This window comes from Salmo salar, chromosome 14, assembly GCF_965601325.2.
Source record: "Salmo salar chromosome 14, fSalSal1, whole genome shotgun sequence".
NCBI classification, from domain to species: Eukaryota; Metazoa; Chordata; class Actinopteri; order Salmoniformes; family Salmonidae; genus Salmo; species Salmo salar.
The window spans coordinates 87,827,964-87,852,362 of NC_138304.1; the positions used below are offsets into that span (position 1 = coordinate 87,827,964).

At 44.1% G+C, this 24,399-nt stretch overlaps 1 protein-coding gene across 1 annotated transcript in view; it reads left to right on the forward strand.

The window, feature by feature from the left end:
* LOC106570400 (CUB and sushi domain-containing protein 3) overlaps positions 1 to 24,399 on the forward strand; it is a 738,870-nt gene that overhangs the window by 258,775 nt on the left and 455,696 nt on the right. The window contains exon 5 of the mRNA XM_082961236.1: positions 19,301 to 19,508. Coding sequence (XP_082817362.1) covers positions 19,301 to 19,508 — 208 coding nt within the window. The remainder of the gene's footprint in view (positions 1 to 19,300; positions 19,509 to 24,399) is intronic.

Consider the following 24,399-nt stretch of genomic DNA (forward strand, 5'->3'; position numbering starts at 1 on the left):
ATGAATAATATTCAAGGTGGACGAATGCATACTCTTTTATAACGTATTGGAACGAGGGTACCCAACATGAACTCGCGCGCCAGGTGTCTAATGGGACATCATCGTTCCATGGCTCTTGTTCGGTCAGATCTCCCTCCAGAAGACTCAAAACACTTTGTAAAGGCTGGTGACATCTAGTGGAAGCAATAGGAAGTGCCAAAATATTCCTCAGCCCCTGTGTTTTTCAATGGGATAGGTTTAAAGGTAATACAACACATCAGGTATCCACTTCCTGTCAGAAAATGTCTCAGGGTTTTGCCTGCCAAATGAGTTCTGTTATACTCACAGACACCATTCAAACAGTTTTAGAAACTTTAGAGTGTTTTCTATCCATATATAATAAGTATATGCATATTCTAGTTACTGGGTAGGATTAGTAACCAGATTAAATCGGGTACATTTTTTTTATCCAGACGTGCAAATGCTGCCCCCTAGCCCTAACAGGTTAATACATCTAGACGTTCCGCTAGCGGAACACCGCTCCAATATCCAATGATAGGGCGTAGCGCGAAATACAAACTCCTCGAAATCCGAAAACGTCCATTTTTTAAACGTATGTGTCACGTCCTGACCAGCAGAGGGAGCAATTGTATTCGTTTTGGTCAGGACGTGGCAGGGTTTTTGTGTGTTAAGTGTTGTGTTGGTGATTGGACTCCCAATTGAAGGCAGGTGTGTTGAGTTGCCTTTGATTGGGAGTCCTACATAGTAGTGTGTGTTTTTCTTTGGGGTTGTGTTTATTGTTTTTCCTGTGGATGCCTTACTTGAGTTTATTAACCTCTTACATCTAGACGTTCCGCTAGCGGAACACCTGCTCCAATATCCAATGATAGGCGTGGCGCGAATTACAAATTCCTCAAAAATACAAAAACTTCCATTTTTCAAATATATGACTATTTCACAGCATTTTAAAGACAAGACTCTCCTTTATTTAACCACACTGTCCGATTTCAAAAAGGCTTTACAGCGAAAGCAAAACATTAGATTATGTCAGCAGAGTACCAAGCCAGAAATAATCAGACACCCATTTTTCAAGCTAGCATATAATGTCACAAAAACCCAGAAGACAGCTATATGCAGCACTAATCTTTGATGATCTTCATCAGATGACACACCTAGGACATTATGTTATACAATACATGCATGTTTTGTTCAATCAAGTTCATATTTACATCAAAAAACAGCTTTTTTCATTAGCATGTGACGTTCAGAACTAGCATACCCCCCGCAAACTTCCGGGGAATTTGCTAACAATTTACTAAATTACTCACGATAAACGTTCACAAAAAGCATAACAATTATTTTAAGAATTATAGATACAGAACTCCTCTATGCACTCGATATGTCCGATTTTAAAATAGCTTTTTGGTGAAAGCACATTTTGCAATATTCTAAGTACATAGCCCAGCCATCACGGGCTAGCTATTTAGACACCCGGCAAGTTTAGCCTTCACCAAAATCAGATTTACTATTATAAAAGTTTGATTACCTTTTGTTGTCTTCGTCAGAATGCACTCCCAGGACTGCTACTTCAATAACAAATGTTGGTTTGGTCCAAAATAATCCATCGTTATATCCGAATAGCGGCGTTTTGTTCGTGCGTCCCAGACACTATCCGAAATGGTAAATCAGGGTCGCGCGCATGGCGCAATTCGTGACAAAAAAATTCTAAATATTCCATTACCGTACCTCGAAGCATGTCAACCGCTGTTTAAAATCAATTTTTATGCAATTTATCTCGTAAAAAAGCGATAATATTCCGACCGGGAATCTCCTTTTCGGCAAACAGAGGAAAAATCACAAAGACGGGGGCGGCCAGGTCACGCGCCTAAGCCCACAGTCCCTTGATCGGCCACTTGAGAAAGGCGATAATGTGTTTCAGCCTGGGGTTGGGATGACGACATTCTGTTTTTTCCCGGGCTCTGAGCGCCCATGGAAGACGTAGGAAGTGTCACGTTAGAGCAGAGATCCTTTGTAAAAGATAGAGATGGCAAAGAAGTTCAAGAAATGGTCAGACAGGCCACTTCCTGTAAAGGAATCTCTCAGGGTTTGACCTGCCATTTGAGTTCTGTTATACTCACAGACACCATTCAAACAGTTTTAGAAACTTTGGAGTGTTTTCTATCCAAAGCCAATAATTATATGCATATTCTAGTTACTGGGCAGGAGTAGTAACCAGATTAAATCGGGTACGTTTTTTATCCAGCCGTGAAAATACTGCCCCCTAGCCATAACAGGTTAAAAGTATGAGTATTCACATTCCCGCTGCGCCTTGGTCTTCTCTCCAGTACGACAACTGTGACAGAACTACCCACCACAAAAGGACCAAGCTGCGGAAGAGGAAGGAGCATCAGGTGGATGAATGGACATGGGAGGACATCCTGGACGGCAAGGGAGCCTACACTTGGGAAGAGATCCTGGCCGGAAGGGATCGCCTCCCATGGGAACAGGTGGAGGCACTCAGGAGAGTGGAGGCAGCAGGACAGAAGAACCAACGGCAGCGGTATGAGGGAACACGGCTGGGTAGGAAGCCCGAGAGGCACCCCCAATAATTTTTTTGGGGGGGGCACACGGGTAGTTTGGCTTGGCCAAGGAAGAGCCGTAAGCCAGCTACCTGTGATTACATGGAGGAGCGTATGAGGTGGAGGGCGCCATGTTTCACTGAGGTGCGCACTATCTTGCCTATATGCACGCACAGCCCAGTCCGCCCTGTACCAGCGCCCGCATGTGCCAGGGCGAGGTGAGCATCGAGCCGGAAGGGGTGATGCCAACCCTGCGCTCAAGACCGCCAGTGCGCCTCTACGGTCCGGTGTTTCCCGCTATACGCACTAGCATGGAGGTGCGTGTCTCCAGGCTGACATGTCCAGTACCAGCCCCACGCATCAGGCGTCTAGTGCGTCAGCCCAGCCTCGCCAGTCAGGAGTCGCCAGAGCTGCCCGCCAGTCAAGAATCGCCAGAGCTGCCCGCCAGTCAACAGTCGCCAGAGCTGCCCGCCAGTCAAGAGTCGCCAGAGCTGCCCGCCAGTCAAGAGTCGCCAGAGCCGCCCGCCAGTCAAGAGTCGCCAGAGTCACCCGCCAGTCAAGAGTCGCCAGAGTCGCCCGCTAGTCAGGAGCTGCCAGAGTGGCCCGACTGCCCGGAGCTGCCAGAGTGGCCCGACTGCCCGGAGCTGCCAGAGTGGCCCGACTGCCCGGAGCTGCCAGAGTGGCCCGACTGCCCGGAGCTGCCAGAGTGGCCCGACTGCCCGGAGCTGCCAGAGTGGCCCGACTGCCCGGAGCTGCCAGAGTGGCTCGACTGACCCGGATCTGCCAGAGTGGCCCGCCTGCCCAGATCTGCCAGGGTGCCCCGCCTGTCCTCCGGTCCAGCCCGAGTGGCCCGCCTGTCCTCCGGCCCAGCCAGAGTGGCCCGCCTGTCCTCCGGCCCAGCCCGAGTGGCCCGCCTGTCCTCCGGTCCAGCCAGAGTGATCCGTCTGCCAGGGTCAGCCCGAGTGGCCCGTCTGCCCGGCGCAGCTATCGGCGCCACCGAAGTGGGCGACGCCGAAGGTGGAGCGAGGTCCACGTCCCGCACCTGAGCCACCTCCAGGATAGGTGGGTTGGGGAGGGAGGGTGTAGCACAGTGCCGTCGTTGACGGCAGCCACACTCCCTTCCCTCCCTTATTGTTTAGGGGTTTTGTTGGGGTGTTGGGGATTTTTTTGTGTTTTCTTTTGTAAGGTGCATTCCGGGGTCTGCACCTTGGGGGTGGCACATTGACGGGACTGCAGTGGAGAAGGTGGAAAGCTTCAAGTTCCTCAGCGTACACATCACTGAAGATTTGAAATGGTCCACCCACACAGACAGTGTGGTGAAAAAGGCGCAACAGTGCTTCTTCAACCTCAGGAGGCTGAAGAAATTTTACACGTGCACAATTGAGAGCATTCTGTCCGGCTGTATCACCACCTGGTACGGCAACTGCACTGTCTGCAACCACAGGGCTCTCCAGAGAGTGGTGCGGTCTGCCCAACGCATCACCGGGGGAAAACTATACCTTCCCTCCAGGACACATACAGCACCCGATGTCACAGGAAGGTCAAAAAGATCATCAAGGACATCAACCACCTGAGCCACAGCCTGTGCACCACATTATCATACAGAAGGCGAGGTCAGTACAGGTGCATCAAAGCTGGGACCGTGAGACTGAGAAATGGCTTGCATCTCAAGGCCATCATACGGTTTAATAATCATCACTAGCCGGCTTCCACTAGGTTACGCAACCCTGCACCTCAGAGGCTACTGCCCTATAGACATAGAATTGGAATCACTGGCCACTTTAATAATGGAACTGTAGTCACTTTAATTATGTTTAAATAATGTTTACATACTGCTTTACTCATGTATATACTGTATTCTATTCTACTGTATTTTAGTCAATGCCACATTTCTCGATCTAATATTTATATATTTCTTAATTCCATTCTTTTGCTTTTAGATTTGTGTGTATTGTTGTGAATTGTTTTTAGTTACTACTGCACTGTTGGAGCTAGGAACACACGCATTTCTCTACACCTGCAATAATCTGCTAAGTATGTGAATGTGACCAATACAATTTGATTAGATTTATTTTTTCGATTCCCATTTCTTTGTCAAACACATGGTTGGTGCTCTGTGGGAAATTATCTATATTTATTACATTATTTTAATAACTCCAAAGTGAGGAGTATAAAAACCACATTAGGCAGATTAAAAAAGCCTCCCAAACTCTAACATTTGAAACTTGATAACAAACCCAACCCTTCTATTTGTGACCTAAAATAGGTATTCAGCAAGTTGAGTCTGTCTGTCTGTCTTTCCGTAGAGCTGACATACAGACCGATCTGGTTAAGAGGGTGTAGCAGGTTAGGATTTATGTCTGTCAAACTGAAAAAAGGAAAGACTGAGCAGGTTAGGCTAGGGTGGTGGGGTTCTCTGGCCTGCCTACTGTCTGCTGCAGGGGAGAGTTCAGGGCCAGGCTGGGGGTCTCTGGGATGCCTACTGGAGGGGAGAGATCAGGGCCAGGCCGGGGAGCCAACAGGATTACTTTCTTCTCCCAGAACCCCATCAGAGGCCTGACACCTCAAACATGGTCCTGAGAATACCACAGCAGAACAGCGGGATGAAGATTTAACCTCTCTCTCTCTCTCTCTCTCTCTCTCTCTCGGTTTCTCTCTTGTCATCTCTCTCTCTCTCTCTCTCTCTCTCTCTCTCTCTCTCTCTCTCTCTCGGTTTCTCTCTCGTCATCTCTCTCTCTCTCTCTCTCTCTCTTGCTCTCTTTCTCTCTCGACTAGGATAGTAAATTGTTTGGAAATGACATGAGAGTGTACAGTAAATCCCTCATTACATTTAGGGGAAGCCCTGCTTACAGTAGTGACATGAACTGTAAGGATTTAGGCACTGTGAGTTCAAAACTCGTTGTTTGCAGAATCAATACATTCTGCCCTCGTTTCGTATGTTTTGTGCAATTGCTTTGGCATTGTTGCAGTGTAGAAGAGCACTGCTCTATTAGTTAGCTACTGGGAGTTTATCAACAGCCTAACATCAGGAGAATGGCTATGCTGTCCTAGGGCCTATTTGTGTGACAACACTATAGGCTAGCCCGTAGTGGAGAGATACACTGTCTGCTGAGTCTGTCTGTGACAGGGCTGACAGGTCGTCCCAGGGCACTGACACTCATATGTCCAGCAAAACACGTTCTGTTTAACCTCTCTGGGCTAGGTGGCACCAAATCGTCCCACCTACGTAACAGCCAGTTGAATCCTGTGGCGCGATTTTCAAATACCTTAGAAATGCTATTACTTCAATTTCTCAAACATATGACTATTTTACAGCTATTTAAAGACAAGACTCTCGTTAATCTAACCACACTGTCCGATTTCAAAAAGGCTTTACAACGAAAGCAAAACATTAGATTCTGTCAGCAGAGTACCCAGCCAGAAATAATCAGACACCCATTTTTCAAGCTAGCATGTAATGTCACATAAACCCAAACCACAGCTAAATGCAGCACTAACCTTTGATGATCTTCATCAGATGACAACCCTAGGACATTATGTTATACAATACATGCATGTTTTGTTCAATCAAGTTCATATTTATATAAAAAAACAGCTTTTTACATTAGCATGTGACGTTCAGAACTAGCATACCCCCCGCAAACTTCCGGGGAATTTACTAACAATTTACTAAATTACTCACGATAAACGTTCACAAAAAGCATAACAATTATTTTAAGAATTATAGATACAGAACTCCTCTATGCTCTCGATATGTCCGATTTTAAAATAGCTTTTTGGTGAAAGCACATTTTGCAATATTCTAAGTACATAGCCCAGCCATCACGGGCTAGCTATTTAGACACCCAGCAAGTTTAGCCTTCACCAAAATCAGATTTACGATAAGAAAAATATTATTACCTTTGGTGTTCTTCGTCAGAATGCACTCCCAGGACTTCTACTTCAATAACAAATGTTTGTTTGGTCCCAAATAATCCATCGTTATATCCAAACAGCGGCGTTTTGTTCGTGCGTTCTAGACACTATCCGAAATGGTAAATCAGGGTTACGAGCATGGCGCATTTCGTGACAAAAAAATTCGAAATATTCCATTACCGTACTTCGAAGCATGTCAACCGCTGTTTAAAATCAATTTTTATGCAATTTATCTAGTAAAAAAGCGATAATATTCCGACCGGGAATCTGCGTTTCGGTAAATAGAGGAAAAAAAAGAAAGACGGGGGCGACCAGTGCACGCGCCTAAGCCCACTGTCCCTTGATCGGCCACTTGACAAAGGCGATAATGTGTTTCAGCCTGGGGCTGGAATGACGACATTCAGCTTTTTCCCGGGCTCTGAGAGCCTATGGGAGCCGTGGGAAGTGTCACGTTACCGCAGAGATCCTTTGTTTTGGAAAGAGATGTCAAAGAAAGCCAATAAATTGTCAGACAGGCCACTTCCTGTAAAGGAATCTCTCAGGTTTTTGCCTGCCACATGAGTTCTGTTACACTCACAGACACCATTCAAACAGTTTTAGAAACTTTAGGGTGTTTTCTATCCATATCTAATAAGTATATGCATATTCTAGTTACTGGGTAGGAGTAGTAACCAGATTAAATCGGGTGCGTTTTTTATCTGGCGGTGTAAATACTGCCCCCTAGCCCTAAGAGGTTAAAGCATGTCAGCCAAACAACAGCTATCAGAGCTTTGCATGTTGGGAATCTAAAACAGTCCAATGAGAATGTTTATTCGACAGACCTCGGTAGGTGAAAAGGACCTTCATAGGCGGAAAAAGGAAGCCCTGGTCCATCTTAACCTGTGTTAGGGGTATTTATGATGGGTGGTATCTTCTGCAGTGCAGCACATATATTCTGGTTCATGGTGGATTTATTTTCTGACTGAGTCCTATATGTTTTTCATTATTATGATTCAGGTTGAAATAAAATGCTGAGGCGGGTGTTCTGGTTCTGCTCTTGGGTGAGGGCGGGCAGTAAAAGAAGCAGGGGAATGCAGAATTGATTTACAAATGACTGACAAGAATGTTTTCCAAAGGGAATTTATCATAGCCAGGCAGACAGCACCTCTGCATTACAATGCTAATGTCAAGGCTAAGCCATCTCCAAATATAGAGAAATCCAGTGTTATGCCATTTCTCTCCAAAAAACAAGGTCCTATCATTGTTGAAGTATTTTATATTGATTAGTGCACATCATTCTTTCAGTCATTTTTTATTTCATGTTACATGTAAGAGGAGGCATTATTTGTTTTATAAGAATTTTATTTTATGAAAACAGGAAATTAGTTTCTTCAGCATTGACGTAATCAAAAGAAACCATTCAATCCTACTTCATGATTAGTCGTGATTCAAGTAAAATTCTTCGGTTGCTGGTTCATATCCGGCTCAAAGGACGATAACTTTTTAGGGCGGCAGGTAGCCTAGTGCAGTGGTCAGCAACCGGTCGCTCCAAGACATTCCTGTCACAGATTATGTCGTGGTGTTGCAGAGAAGACCAAAATGCAGCAGAGTTGTGGATACTCATTCTTTTAATTCACAAAAACAAGAGTAAAGAATCCACAGAAAAAAACAAAACAATAAACGATACTCACGACACCAACAGTTTCGCAGGCTATACTAACGCAGTGCAAAAACAATTCCCCACAAACACACAGACAAACACACTCAACTAATATAGGACTTCCAATCAAAGGCAACACCACACAGCTGCCTTCAATTGGAAGTCCACCCCAATTAACTCTACATAGAAACACCCAACCTAGACAGAACATAGAAAACAACTTCTTCTGCCACACCCTGACCAAAACTATACACCTACTCCATCTGCTGGTCAGGAAGTGACATTACCCCTCCCCTAAAGGTGCAGACCCCGAATGCACCTTCAAAAGAAAAAAACACAGAACACCCAAAACAACCCGAAAAAAAATCCCCCTAACTGCAGGGAGGGAAGGGAGGGTGGCTGCCGTCAACGACGGCACTGTGCTACACCCCCCCTCCCCAACCCACCTATATCTGGAGGTGGCTCCGGTTCTGGCAGTTCCGGGCAGACGGGCCACCCCGGCAGCTCCGGGCAGACGGGCCACTCGGACTGGGCCGGAGGACAGTCGGGCCACTCGGACTGGGCCGGAGGACAGTCGGGCCACTCTGGCAGACCCGGAGGACAGTCGGGCCACTCTGGCAGACCCGGAGGACAGTCGGGCCACTCTGGCAGACCCGGAGGACAGTCGGGCCACTCTGGCAGACCCGGAGGACAGTCGGGCCACTCTGGCAGACCCGGAGGACAGTAAGGCCACTCTGGCAGACCCGGAGGACAGTCGGGCCGCTCTGGCAGACCCGGAGGACAGTCGGGCCGCTCTGGCATCTCCTGGCAGTCTGGCCGCTCTGGCATCTCCTGGCAGTCTGGCCGCTCTGGCACCTCCTGGCAGTCTGGCCGCTCTGGCATCTCCTGGCAGTCTGGCCGCTCTGGCATCTCCTGGCAGTCTGGCCGCTCTGGAGGCTCCTGGCAGTCGGGCGGCTCTGGCGGCTCCTGACTGGCGGGCGGCTCTGGCGGCTCCTGACTGGCGGCTCTGGCGACTCATGACTGGCGGGCGGCTCTGGCGACTCATGACTGGCGGCGGCTCTGGCGACTCATGACTGGCGGGCGGCTCTGGCGACTCATGACTGGCGGGGCTGGACTGACGCACTAGAAGCCTTGTGCGTGGGGCTGGTACTGGACGTGCCAGCCTGGAGACACGCACCTTCGGGCTAGTGCGGGGAGCTGGCCTGGGGATCCATTCTTGCCCCGTAAACTGCCCTTGTGCCCCCCCAAAAAAAATTATTGGGGCTACCTCTCGAGTTTCCTAAACTCCTCCATAGCCCTGGAAACGCTCAACCTTATTTCTGTCCATGTCCATCCTTCCTCCTCGTTCCTCTGCTGCTTGGTCTTGTGTTGGTGGTGGGGAATTCTGTCACAGATTATGTCGTGGTGTTGCAGGGAAGACCAAAATGCAGCAGAGTTGTGGATACTCATTCTTTTAACTCACAAAAACAAGAGTAAAGCATCCACAGAAAAAAAAAAACAATAAACGATACTCACGACACCAACAGTTTTGCAGGCTATACTAACGCAGTGCAAAAACAATTCCCCACAAACACACAGACAAACACACCCAACTAATATAGGACTTCCAATCAAAGGCAACACCACACAGCTGCCTTCAATTGGAACTCCACCCCAATTAACTCTACATAGAAACACCCAACCTAGACAGAACATAGAAAACAACTTCTTCTGCCACGCCCTGACCAAAACTATACACCTACTCCACCTGCTGGTCAGGACGTGACAATTCCTAGTCGATCACCAAACATTTCTGTAAAAGACTCAACGATAAAGCCTTGTGTTCCTATTTTTTTATTTGTTTTGAGCTGTTGGCAGTAGGTGCACTTGATTCAGCTGCCCTTGCGCCGAGAAGGCAAACTGTTCCCGTTTTGAAACATTTAATGTGTCCGAAGGTAGAACTCCGCCTACCCAGCAGGCCCAGAGAGCAAATTAAGTGCACCTATAGGCCTACCGCTGGCTAATCAGATAGCTCACAGTGTTCTTGAGCCATAGACTGGAAAAGGAAGACTCAAACACACAGCAAAGTTGATACTGTGATATTTCAAAACTTTTAAAACCATGACTAGAGAGGGACTCAACGAATACAGGAAATTGCTTCTGTTTTTATGAGTAAGTTCATGTTTAAGTTCTTATTCATCACTGTCAACACTTTGTTCAATACTTTTTTAAGCCATAAAATGTGCGTTCTCCCTACTTCCACTCATGCTACAACCAGCACTGCAGCTGCAATTAATGAGTAGGGAAACTGCGTGTCTTTTTTTATTATTATTAGCTGCTTGTGTCTTTTTTAATATCGAGGAATATTTCACTTTCTCTGGTCATAGGAGTAACAACATAATGCAGTGCAACTTGAGTTTCGCCATCAGCTGGAAGACTCTCCCCCCTTTTCTCATCGGAGGGAGGGAGAGCGGAGAGACGGTGAGTCAGGTGAAAGGCAGCCTCACCGCTGCTCCCTCCCCCCCCCCTCAGACTGACCATCAGATGCAGGCCATCAGTCCAGTAGAAGAAAAGTATATTATTATGCTCACTCAGCTGTGCCTCAGAAGTAATACAACAAATTAACTATTACCAGTGTGATCATATACCTACATTTTTTAAATATAATTTGAAAATGGTCTGAGAAGAACAACAATGGCAGGGCAATTCAAGCATAGCCAATATGCCGTGATAATGTATTGTCTAATATAATAATCTATAGCCTATAGCGAACCTCAATGCTACAGAACTGTTTTTAATTGGTTAATGTTGCATAGGCTTATGTTTTTGAAGGCATGTTTAAAAAAAATCTTGACTCAGAAAAGGTTGGTGACCAATGGCCTAGTGGTTCGAGCTTTGCATCAATAACCAAAGGGTTGCTAGTACAAATCTTCGAACTGATTACATTGTAGGTGAAAAATCTTCTGATCTGCCCTTGAGCAGGGCACTTAACCCTAATTGCTCCTGGGTTGCTGATCCCTGGCTGTGACTCCACTCTCCGAGGGTGTCTCAGGGGGAGTGGGATAGGCAAAAAACATAATTTTTCACACTTGTACAGGTTACACACTTGTACATGTGTGAAACAGGACAAATATAAGCACCCTCTATTTTAACTTTTGATATGAGTATTGAGTTGAGTCCTCCAAATTTTTCTTCTTGAGCAGCTAATGAATGTTCATCACAAAGTATTTTCCGTTCACCAGTTCAAAATCAAACCGTAAGTACTAATTAACTGGACAGTGTGACCTAGAGAGTCATGGCTCTAACGAAACACTTATAAGTTCCTTATCCACATCTTCAAGCTTTCTATCGGGTACTCTTAGCTCTTAGCCCTTAGCTCTTAGCCTTAGTTCTTAGCTCTTAGCCCCTAGCTCTTAGCTCCTAGCTCTTAGCCCTGAGCTCTTAGCTCTTAGCCCTTAGCTATTAGCACTTAGCTCTTAGCTAGAAGCACTTAGCTCTTAGCTTTTATCCCTTATCAAATCAAATCAAACTTTATTTGCCACATGCGCTGAATACAACAAGTGTAGACATCACCGTGGAATGCTTACTTACAAACCCTTAACCAACAGTGCAGTTCAAGAAGAAGAAAATATTTACAAACTAGGATAAAATAAAAAGTAACACAATAACAATAACAATAACGAGGCTTTATACAGGGGGCACCAGTACCGAGTCAGTGTGCAGGGATACAAGCTTGTTGAGATAATCTGTACATGAATGTGGGGGTGAAGTGACTATGCATAGGTAAAAAACAAACAGTGAGTAGCAGCAGTGTACAAGGGGGAGGGGGGGGGGGGGGGTTGTCAATGTAAATTGCCCAGTGGCGATGCTTAGGAATTGTTGTGCGGTAGCAGAGAAAACAGTCTATAACTTGGGTGACTGGAGTCTCTGACTGTTTTATGGGCTTTCCTCTGACACCACCTATTATATAGGTCCTGGACGGCAGTTTCCATACCGGGTGGTGATGCAACTGGTTAGAACCTCTTCAGCGTCTCATCCCGTCAGCGGGATCAAAATCCAGCGAAAAATCATATCGCCATTAGCATAACAAAATTTAATAATTTGAAAAAAAAAATCGACCCACGTCGTCCGATTTCAAAAAGGTTTAACAGGAAAAGCAAATCATTAGATTATGTTAGAGGAGTCCATCGTAAAATGCAGCAACATAGCCATTTTCCGACCAAACACATGCATCACAAATAACCAAAAAACAGCTAAATGCAGCACTAACCTTTTACAAACTTCATCAGATGACACACCTAGGACATCATGTTACACAATGCATGCATTCTTTTGTTCAATAAAGTTCATATTTATATATGAAAACAGCATTTTACATCGGCGTCTGACGTTGACTAACTATTTTCCCGTCAAATGCATCCAGGGAAACAGTGCTACATTTTACTGAATTACTATTCGAAAACATTTTTAAAATGTAATATTGTCATTCTAAGATTTATAGATGAATATCTCTTGAAAGCACCTGTCATACCAGATTTAAAAATAACTTTACTGGGTAATCACACTTAGCGATAAAAGGGGATGCGATACTCAGAAAATGAGCAATTAAATACAGCTCGGCGCCATCTTGGAACAATCGCATTTCACATCTAATGTTGTATAATATTGTCAATAATCCCTTACCTTTAGTTGTCTTCATCAGAAAGCACTTCCAGGAATCCCAGGTCCACAACAGATGTATTTTCGGTCGAAAAAGTCCATCCTTTATGTTCAATTAGCTTGCTGATGTTAGTGCGTCCGAAGGGCATATCCAACTAATCTGCCTTGCGCGCCGCAGTGGTTTCGAAATAGTACTTTTTTTTTCACATTTAGGTTCGTTCAAACATGTCAAACGTTGTATAACATAAATCTTCAGAGCCTGTTTCAACAAGAGAGCCAATAAGATTCGAGGGGGACGATTTCAATGTGTTTCAAAACGTTTCCAAAGGTGGGGGTAGACAGGGCCGCCGGCGTCATAATGGTGATGGCCCTCCCGCTGTGACCAATTTCCAACGCGTCTCATTCACTGAGTTTCGACAGTGGAAGGATCAAAACACTTTGTAAAGACTGGCGACATCTTGTGGAAGCAATAGGAAGTGCTCAATAAACAATATCTCATGGTGTGAATTATAGGCGACGACGTGAAGTTGAGTCCACAATTCAGAATTCCACTTCCTGGTTCAATCGGTCTCGGGGTTTTGACTGCCATATGAGTTCTGTTATACTCACAGACACCATTCAAACAGTTTTAGAAACTTTAGGGTGTTCTATCCACAGGTATTAATTATATGCATATCCTAGCTTCTGAGTCTGATTAGTAGGCCGTTGAAAATGGGCACAAATTTTTTCCAAAATGCGCTGTGGCGCCCCCTATCCTAGGGTAACGTCAAGAGGTTAATGGGGGCCTGTTCGGCCCGCCTTTTCCTGTAGTCCACGATAAGCTCCTTCGTCTTGCTCACATTGAGGGAGAGGTTGTTGTCCTGGCACCACAATGCCAGTTCTCTGACCTCCTACATATAGCCTGTCTCAGTGTTGTCGGTGATCAGGCACTGTTGTGTCATCAGCAAACTAAATTATGGTGTTGGAGTTGTGTTTGGCCACATAGTCGTGGGTGAACAGGGAACACAGGAGGGGACTAAGTAGAAAACCCCTGAAGGGCCTCAGTGTTAAGGATCAGTGTGGCAGACGTGTTGTTGCCTACCCTTACCACCTGGGGGCGGCCCGTCAGGAATTACAGGATCCAGTTGCAGAGGGAGGTGTTTAGTTCCAGAGTCCTTAGCTTAGTGATGAGCTTCGTGGGCACTATGGTGTTGAATGCTGAGCTGTAGTCGATGAACATTCTCACATAGGTGTTCCTTTTGTCCAGGTGAGAAAGGGCGGTGTGGAGTGCAATTGAGATTGCGTCATCTGTGGATCTGTTTTGGGCAAAATGCGAATTGGAGTGGGTCTATGGTGTCCGGGAGGATGCTGTTGATGTGAGCCATGACCAGCCTTTCAAAGCACTTCATGGCTACCGACATGTGTGCCACGGGGCGGTAATCATTTAGGCAGGTTACCTTTGCTTCCTTGGGCACAGGGGCTATGGTGGTCTGCTTGAAACATGTAGATATTACTGACTTGGTCAGGGAGAGGTTGAAAATGTCAGTGAAGACACTTGACAGTTGGTCAGCGCATGCTTTGAGTACATGTCCTGGTAATCCATCTGGCTCAGCGGCTTTGTGAATGTTGGCATGTTTAAAGGTTTTATTCACATCGGCTACCGAGAGAATTATCACACAGTCATCCAAAACAGTTGGTGCTCTCGTGCATGCTTCAGTGTTGCTTGCCTCGAAGCGAGCATCAAAGGCATTTAGCTCGTCTGGTAGGCTCGCATCACTGGGCAGCTCGCATCTGGGTTTCCCTTTGTAGTCCGTAGTAGTTTTCAAGCTCTGCCATATACGACGAGCGTCAGAGCCGGTGTAGTAAGATTCAGTCTTAATCCTGTATTGACACTTTGCTTGTTTGATGGTTCATCTGAGGGCATAGCGGGATTTCTTATAAGCGTCCGGATTAGTCTCCTGCTCCTTGAAAGCGGCAGCTCTAGCCTTTAGCTCGATGCGGATGTTGCCTGTAATCCATGGCTTCTGGTTGGGATATGTACGTACAGTCACTGTGGGGACGACGTCATCGATGCGCTTATTGATGAAGCCGATGACTGAGGTGATGTATTTCTCAATGCCATTGGATGAATCCCGGAACATATTCCAGTGTGTGCTAGCAAAACAGTCCTGTAGTGTAGCATCCGCGTCATCTGACCACTTCCGTATTGAGTGAGTCACTGGTACTTTCTGCTTTAGTTTTTTCTTGTAAGCAGGAATCAGGAGGATAGAATTGTGGTCAGATTTGCCAAATGGAGGGTGGGGGAGAGCTTTGTATGCATCTATGTGTGTGGAGTAAAGGTAGACTAGGATTTTATTTCCCTGGTTGCACATGTGACATGCAGGTAAAAATGTGGTAAAACTATTTTAAGTTTGCCTGCATTAAAGTCCCCGGCCACTAGGAGCGCCGCTTCTGGGTGAGCATTTTTCTTCTTTGTGGTGGTAAATAGACAGCTACGAATAATACAGATGCGAACTCTCATGGTAGATAGTGTGGTCGACAGCTTATCATAAGGCACTCTACCTCATGCGAGCAATACCTCGAGACATCACGCACCAGCTGTTATTGACACAAAGACATACACCCCCACCCCTCGTCTTACCAGAGGTAGCATCTCGGTTCTGCCAGTGCATGGAAAATCCCTCCAGCTCTAAATTGTCAGTTTCTTCATTCAGCCACGTTTTGGTGAAACGTAAGATGTTACAGTTTTTAACCTCTATGGGCTAGGTGGGACGCTAGCGTGCCACCCGTGGTGCACTCCATCAACAGCAGGTGCATTTCAAGAGCGGCAAATTTGAATCCAAATAAATGTCAAAATTCAAATTTTTCAAACATACAACTATTTTACACCCTTTGAAAGATAAACATCTCCTTAATCTAACCACGTTTTACGATTTCAAAAAGGTTTTACGGCGAAAGCATAAATTTAGAGTATGTTAGGACAGTACATTTACAAGAGTTGTGTGTAATGTTTTGTCAAGTCAAAGACAGGGTCACCAAAACCATAAAACCAGCTAAAATGATGCACTAACCTTTTACAATCTCCATCAGATGACACTCCTAGGACATTATGTTAGACAATGCATGCATTTTTAGTTCTATCAAGTTCATATTTATATCCAAAAACAGCGTTTTACTATGGCATTGATGTTGAGGAAATCGTTTCCTTCCAATAACCGGCAGTCAAGTCAGCGTCACAAATTAAATAATTAAAATTAGAAAACATTGGTAAAATATTATATTGTCATTTAAAGAATTATAGATTTACATCTCTTGAACGCAATCAACTTGCCAGATTTAAAAATAACCTTACTGGGAAATCACACTTTGCAATAATCTGAGCACTGCGCCCAGAAAAATACGCGTTGCGATACAGACTAGACGTCATGTTGGGGAGATCTAAAATCGAAAATACTATGTAAATAATCCATTACCTTTGATTCTCTTCATCAGATGTCACTTCCAGGTATCACAGGTCCATAACGAATGTAGTTTTGTTCAAAAAAGCTCATCATTTATGTCCAAAAATCTCCGTCTTGTTAGCACATGATCTAAGCCAGCCGGACTTCTCGTCATGAACGAGGGGAAAAAATATATTTACGTTCGTTCAAACATGTCAAACGTTGTATAGCATAAATCATTAGGGCCTTTTTTAACCAGAACATGAATAATATTCAAGGTGGACGAATGCATACTCTTTTATAACGTATTGGAACGAGGGTACCCAACATGACCTCGCGCGCCAGGTGTCTAATGGGCCATCATCGTTCCATGGCTCTTGTTCGGTCAGATCTCCCTCCAGAAGACTCAAAACACTTTGTAAAGGCTGGTGACATCTAGTGGAAGCAATAGGAAGTGCCAAAATATTCCTCAGCCCCTGTGTTTTTCAATGGGATAGGTTTAAAGGTAATACAACACATCAGGTATCCACTTCCTGTCAGAAAATGTCTCAGGGTTTTGCCTGCCAAATGAGTTCTGTTATACTCACAGACACCATTCAAACAGTTTTAGAAACTTTAGAGTGTTTTCTATCCATATATAATAAGTATATGCATATTCTAGTTACTGGGTAGGATTAGTAACCAGATTAAATCGGGTACATTTTTTTTATCCAGACGTGCAAATGCTGCCCCCTAGCCCTAACAGGTTCATGTCCCGTTGGTAGGATAATCTTAGTAGTAGGTCATCAATTTTATTTTGCAAAAGGAATGGATCTGGGCCTGTTCCAGTGAAATCAGGAGATCCTTCTCGTCGGACTCGTTAAAGGAAAAACGTTTCTTCCAGTCTGCGGTGAGTAATCGCTTTCCTGATGTCCAGAAGTTATTTTCGGTCATAAGAGACGGTTGCAGCAACATTATGTACACAATAAGTACAAAAATAAGTTACTCAAAATGCAAAAAAAAATTACAAAATTGCACAATTGGTTGAGAGAATGTAAAACGTCAGCCATGTTCTTCGGCGCCATCTTATCCCTTAGTCTTTGATGGGGATAGCGTCAGATGTTACCGGTACTGTGCATACAATAAGGGTTCTCTTCGGCTGGTAACTTTGATCAAAATGGCATCCTGTTCAACAACGTATTTGTCAGCTTGCATGGGGAATATTGTTTTCCAAGAATCACAATGCAAACTGACCAAGGAAATATGGTAATTGTTTTCCAGGACAACCAGGGTTATATTATACTGAGGAATGTTTTCCAAGAAAACTTGGCTTCATGGATACTGAGAAAGTCAGCAGATCAGTAAGTGACTGTAGTATTATAGAGAATGTCATTGAGTGTACTATTATAGAGAATGTAATTGACTAGGCCTATATTATTCTCTGCTCTATATAACCTCTTCTCTGTGCTTTTGCTACGTTCCCTCTAATTGAGGCCTGATGAGCCTGTCACTCACATGCTCAGTGACATTATAATGGTGTTTGTATTACTGATGGTATTGATAAAGGGATTGTTATTAAAGGTTTGACTTTCCCCTGGCTATCAGAGTGTGTAATCTAATCACCTCTGAATCTCCAGGATAAACTCATGTATAATTGCAAAGGAGAGATAGAGAATGGCCCGATCACTGAGAGAGGTGTGTGTGTGTGTGTGTGTGTGTGTGTGTGTGTGTGTGTGTGTGTGTGTGTGTGTGTGTGTGTGTGTGTGTGTGTGTGTGTGTGTGTGTGTACACGTGTGTTCGTGCGTATGCGTGTGTAGCCTGAAGTGTTCTCACTTGCGCCAGCCAATAGCTAGCTTTTCTCATGGCGCTGATTGGTAAAGTGCTTCAGGAGGGCGGTCATGTGTACTTGCAAGGCAGAGGTCCGAGTTCGCGCCAGGTATTGGCCGAATCGGAAGGAAATGGTACTCGCTAAGCGAGCAGCGTGACCTCCTTTACGTGCACTTGATTGTATGTTTTATGTGTGCATGTGACGGTGTCTGTGCATTATGGGTTGTGAGTATGTGCATGTATGAGCATGGGTGTGTGTGGATGAGATATGTTTTTCAATGTGTATATGTTTGACCCTACTGTAGATTGTTTGAGTAAAACATTAGCATGTAACTCCTTGCATCTCACATGCCAATGTCTTTTTCCTCAATGTTTCTATGTATGTATTCCTGTTCCCCAAAAATTATGTTTTAGTCCTGGATAAAAGGGATTCTCCAATGAGCATCGCTTTGCACCTTCACTATAAATCCATACACACGGTCACGTACCATGTGCATGCATGTATATGTGGATCTATATGTATGTTATAGGTTTGCCTTACTGTATAAATTATATGTCTATAATTTATAACGTCTGTGCAGACCAGTCCATGTGTCTTTATCTGTACATTATGTATCCAAACATTTCCAAAACAACAAGAAAAAAACAAATCTGAATCCTGTTAAAAAAATTATAATCTAAACTGCATTCAAATTAAATTGGAAGTCCTTGATATAAAAAAGGATAAATAAGACAAGAGCAGAGCTCCGAGTCTGCTGGGAAATACAGCTGGGACCTTTTTGATTCCAAGAACCCATGTATAGATGGAGTCAATTAATAGTCATGACAAAGATGAGAGAGAGGCGTTGAGCGTCTCGGCACCAGAAGTAGGGGCTCCTCTCTAAAACCTGATGAATAGACTCTAGGAGGCCTTGAAGTGAGCCTTCATTTTACTCCTATTTATGCTGGAATAATGAAAGGCGGCAACTCAAATTCCAGTTATATCCCATTTCTGCTTCAAAACTGTAAAAGAAAGGAATGGGAGAAAAAAACAGAAAGACCGTCAACTGTAAGATATCGTGTGTGGCATACAAAAGCTGCGGCAATACTATGAATTTAATTCGTAATCGAGAAATGGGCTGGATTTAAAAAATCCATACTGTATGTGGTAAAATGTTTGTATGTATGTAAATATATACAAAGACACATACATATGACGTTGCCTCAGTCAAAAATCTACCCAAACCAAACAAAAAAGAGGGTTCAGCTGTTATTTTCTGCTGTATACTACTTACATGTGGAGCAAAGCCCGATTCCTAACAGAAGTCTTTCCGTTTGATTGACAGCTGAGGACACATGTGGTGATACTCTGAGGGGTTCAAGTGGCATCATTTCAAGTCCCAATTTCCCGAGTGAATATTACAATAGTGCGGACTGTACGTGGACCATACTTGCTGATCCTGGAGACACCATCTCCATCATTTTTACAGACTTCCAGACGGAGGAAAAATATGACTACTTGGAAGTGGAAGGGTCTGAGCCTCCGACAATATGGTGAGTCTACTGCTACTTACTGCTATGCCTCTCTCTGTGTTTTCTGGTCGTTGTTTCAATTCTTCACTTCAAAATGGTCATTTGTTGTTTTGTTGTGCTTGGTAGTCAGTGACTGCAAATGTGAATCACTGATCTAGGCCCTCATTGTAAATAAGAATATGTTCTTAACTGACTTGCCTAGTTAAAGAAAGGTTAAATAAATACAAAATAAATAAATGTAAGTAATTAGGGGACATAAGTAGAGACCTACTTTCAATGTATAACATCTGAGGAAGCCATTACTGTACACCTGCAATGAAATAGTATGTGTGTGTTGGTGCCGGGTTTTTCGTATTGTATGTTTTATGAGATATTGACATAATCATTAGTCATTTTGGAAGTGTGTAATATTTTTCTAATGTGCTCGTCATAACAATATTTTAGCTCAGCGTTCTATTGATTGTTGGAAAATGAGTCTATCGATTCCCTTCTCTATTCCGCCACTGACGATAGGAACCAGACGGATAAGACTTGCTGTATTTAGGGGAGAGACAAACAGCTCTTTTTCATCGCTTATGTCTTCATCTTTTTCATCTTACATGAAATGGAAGAAAATTACAAGAGAGTAACATATTCCTAATTCTCACCATAATGTATTGCATCCTACAAGATTATATTGAGTTGCTATATGCCAGTAGTAATGGAGTTCTTACCAATATGTCAATAATGATTTATGATCATATGAGATTATTGGTTGTCGGATGTATCAATACCAATTATCTTAAAAGCAATGATGTATTTGAGTAGGGATCTGAATATTTGTACAGTTTGCTAATAGACAGCCATCACAGTTTGCCTGGGATATGTTTGACCATATGTTGTCTAGTGTATGGGGTAGATAGATAGATTAGATAGATAGATAGATAGATAGATAGATAGATAGATAGATAGATAGATAGATAGATAGATAGATAGATAGATAGATAGATAGATAGATAGATAGATAGATAGATAGATAGATAGATAGATAGATAGATAGATAGATAGATAGATAGATAGATAGATAGATAGATAGATAGATAGATAGATAGATAGATAGATAGATAGATAGATAGATAGATAGATAGATAGATAGATAGATAGATAGATAGATAGATAGATAGATAGATAGATAGATAGATAGATAGAAACAACCTGGTGCCGTTCATGTATGTATCAAGCATTATGGAGTAGGAGTACTGATTTAGGATCAGTTTTGCCATTTAGATCAGAATGAATAAGAATACATAGGGAGTTCTGATCCTAGATCAGCACTCTTACTCTTAGATGCCTGATACATACTGATTTTATTTACTTACTAAATCCTCTTCCTTCCTTGAGGAACATTGGGGACAGGATATGACCCATTGTTGATTTTTTTAGAAGATCAACAATGGGTCGACTTGTTTACTTGTTGGTGTTGATAATCTTTAATTGGGAGACGTCGTCAAGAGGAAGTCTTTCAAATGACACTGAACCAATTGATATTCATATGTATTTATGGTAATGCATCTATGGATTGCCCTCTTTATCTTTGATTTGGGACTAGGCCCGCTTGACAGACTGAGACATGGCTTCAAACTCTCCACACCACCCCACCTCACACATCAGACCACATCAGTGCCATAGTTCATATTCAAATCCCTTTGGCATTTACATCCTGCTTAGCCTAAATGTGTGTATTGTTGTTTCAGTATGTGGTTTACTATTCAGTGTTTTGCATACTGGTAGCTAGCTCCCTGACCTTGTAGTGGGGCGAGTTCTGTGTCAACTAAAGCTGTTTGCCCCCTCCATCCCTCTCTTCCTCTCTCTCTCCCCCCTCTATCTTACCCTCCTTCCATCTGTCTTATTTTTCCCTCCTTCCCTGGCCTCCAACTGTGTAGAAGTAGTATCAGAGCCAACTTTTTGTCTTATTCTGTTCACATGTGGACCTGTCTGTACCCAGAATACACACAACCAACTCCACAAACTAAGCCAATCATTGTCGCTGTCTGGTTGTTAGTGCTCTGGTCTGGCACCATCAAGACAATTACGTAATAGAAGGAAACCAAAAAGGCAGACACAATAGGGGGATAATATTGGGCTGTTAATGCCTTTTTGTATCTTCTGTTTTGAATGACTTTGTATGTCCTACTCGTGCATATCGTATAATTCTGTGGTGCCTCTTCTCGTTTTCTGTTTTGTCCCTGTGGTATCTCTGATTTGTGAAGGCTGGAGTACACTTCTCGCATTGATGATTGTCAGTATCTCCATTTGTGACCAGGCATCCTTGCTAATTTGTAGAGAAACAGCTCTTTGGCGGAAATGTAGAGCATTTTGGCCCAAATAAGCAGGAAACCATAGTTCCATTATCTCGTTAGATTATGTTGTCCTTGAAACCAGGCTTATACAGGCAAATGTATCTCCCTTAACTGGAAGTCTGATGGTATCCCACGTATACCTTGTTTTCATTGTTATAATGTGTTTATGCCCGTTTTCACAGTTGCACATGTTGTTTGAATGGGAAATTAGATGTTTCTTAGAGAAGTTAGAAAACAGCAGCTGGTTGATTAATTCAGATAAATCAACTGGAGCAACACAGTTTTCTCTCTAAGTATGTGTCTTCACAAACCTCCTTGAGAACGTACAGTAGTTAAACGTGAAATGGTAGGTGTTCTCATTTCAAGCATTCCCCTTTTTTAATCAGTTGAATTATGCAGTTTATTGATCGTTTAATTGGGTAACCCTTGAAGATGGTAATAGTGTACTATTGCAATTGGATATGGAATGTGATATTTCAACAAACACCTGTAATTGCTATTTTTATCAGGCCTCCAGTGATGCAGAACAGTCATAAAACAAAGCCTCAGTGAGTGTGGCTGTAGAGTTATTGCGGGTATGAAAGTTTGATTATGTTTTAGCAATATTTATTCCTAAACCTTCACAAAGCAGAGAGAACAGTGGAAGCCATAACAGTTTTTCATGGTGACTGGAACCGGATAGGTAGAGCAATGATAAACGTTTGTTCTAGTATGTGTGACTGCGTCCCAAATGACATCCAATTCCCGTATAGGGCACTACTTTTGATCAGAGTCCTATGGGCCCAGGTCAAAAGGAGTGCACTATATAGAGAATAGGGTGGGATTTGGACACCTCATGTATGTTATCACTTTGTTTACACATCACTGACAAAGTCAGCTCACTACTCCAGGCAAAATGTATTTTTCCTTTCCTTTGTTAGATAAGATCTTGTTCCATCCACTCAGACACTCCCTCCCTTGATTTGTTTGTCAGATATCAGATTCCGCTGATTAATGCTATCTATTTTCAGTATAACCCTCTCCACAGTAGCCCGCCAGCACACTTCCTATGCAGACTTCAAATATAATCCAAAATATCAATTTTGTGCTCTCACTCTAGTCTCAGGGGCTTCAAGTTGTGCATTCAGAGAGAGAGAGAGGCAGAGAGAGATAAACAGAGAGAAAGAGAGGGCAGAGAGACAGAGAGAGAGACTGTGAGAAAGACAGAGAGAAAGACATAATATCAATGCTAGGATTGCTTTGTATCTATACCCCTGCCATCCACACTGACACAGAGATGAGTGTAATGTTGAGCTCCACTGATGGCTCCTGAAGGGTTCTGTCTTCTCTTCTCCTGAGCTCTGAGTCGGTGGATCTGGGCTGACAAAGAGACACATGCTCCTTCTACCCTCCACTGAGGGAAGGCTGATGGCTCTCAGGCAGCCAGGCCCAGCTCTGCTCCACTGTAGTCTGGCTCCATGGGTCTAGTACTGGTAGGGCCATGGGTCTGGTACTGGAGGGGCCATGGGTCTGGTACTAGAGGGGCCATAGGTCTGGTACTGGAGGGGCCGTGGGTCTGGTACTGGAGGGGCCGTGGGTCTGGTACTGGAGGGGAAATGGATCTGGTAATGGAGGGGCCATAGATCTGGTACTGGAGGGGCCGTGGGTCTGGTACTGGAGGGTCCATAGGCCTTGTACTGGAGGGGCCATGGGTCTGGTACTGGAGGGTCCATAGGCCTTGTACTGGAGGGGCCATGGGTCTGGTACAGGAGGGGCCATGGGTCTGGTACTAGAGGGGCCATAGATCTGGTACTGGAGGGGCCGTGGGTCTGGTACTGGAGGGGCCGTGGGTCTGGTACTGGAGGGTCCATAGGCCTTTTACTGGAGGGGCCATGGGTCTGGTACTGGAGGGTCCATAGGCCTTGTACTGGAGGGGCCATGGGTCTGGTACTGGAGGGTCCATAGGCCTTGTAATGGAGGGGCCATGGGTCTGGTACTGGAGGGGCCATGGGTCTGGTACTGGAGGGGCCATGGGTGTAAAGGCAGCCTCTTTGCTCTGGAGATCTGGAGATGAGAGAACGCCTAATGCTGCTGCTCCATACTGAGTGATAGCTGATGGCACTCAGACAGCCAGGCCCAACACTGCTCCACTCTACTGTAGTCTGGGTCAGTACTGGAAGTAGCCATTGTCACACTCAGACTGTATGGCTGCTGTCCTATCTGTATTGAGGGAAAAGCGTAACTATCTCTTATTTCCAGCCTCAAAATAATGGACCCATCTCCCTTTCTAGTGAGCAACCACGCTGGATGATTGTTGGGAAGCAAGTGTGTTATTACTGACACTCATATTGGACAGTGTGTACCGTGGAGTATAGTTGGCAGTTTACTGAGGTTGTATAGTCACTATCACACACACACTGCTTAGATTGGATGGCAGGATTCATCACTATATTTCAGCCAGTCAAGTAATATTATCTATCTCGCTGATGAGTAATAGTTTATGTTTTTTTAGTTGTTTTAGCATGGTGATGATACTAGTGCATTTCAACCTATTACATTATGCCAAATTAAGAAGACATTTTTGATGCCACCTC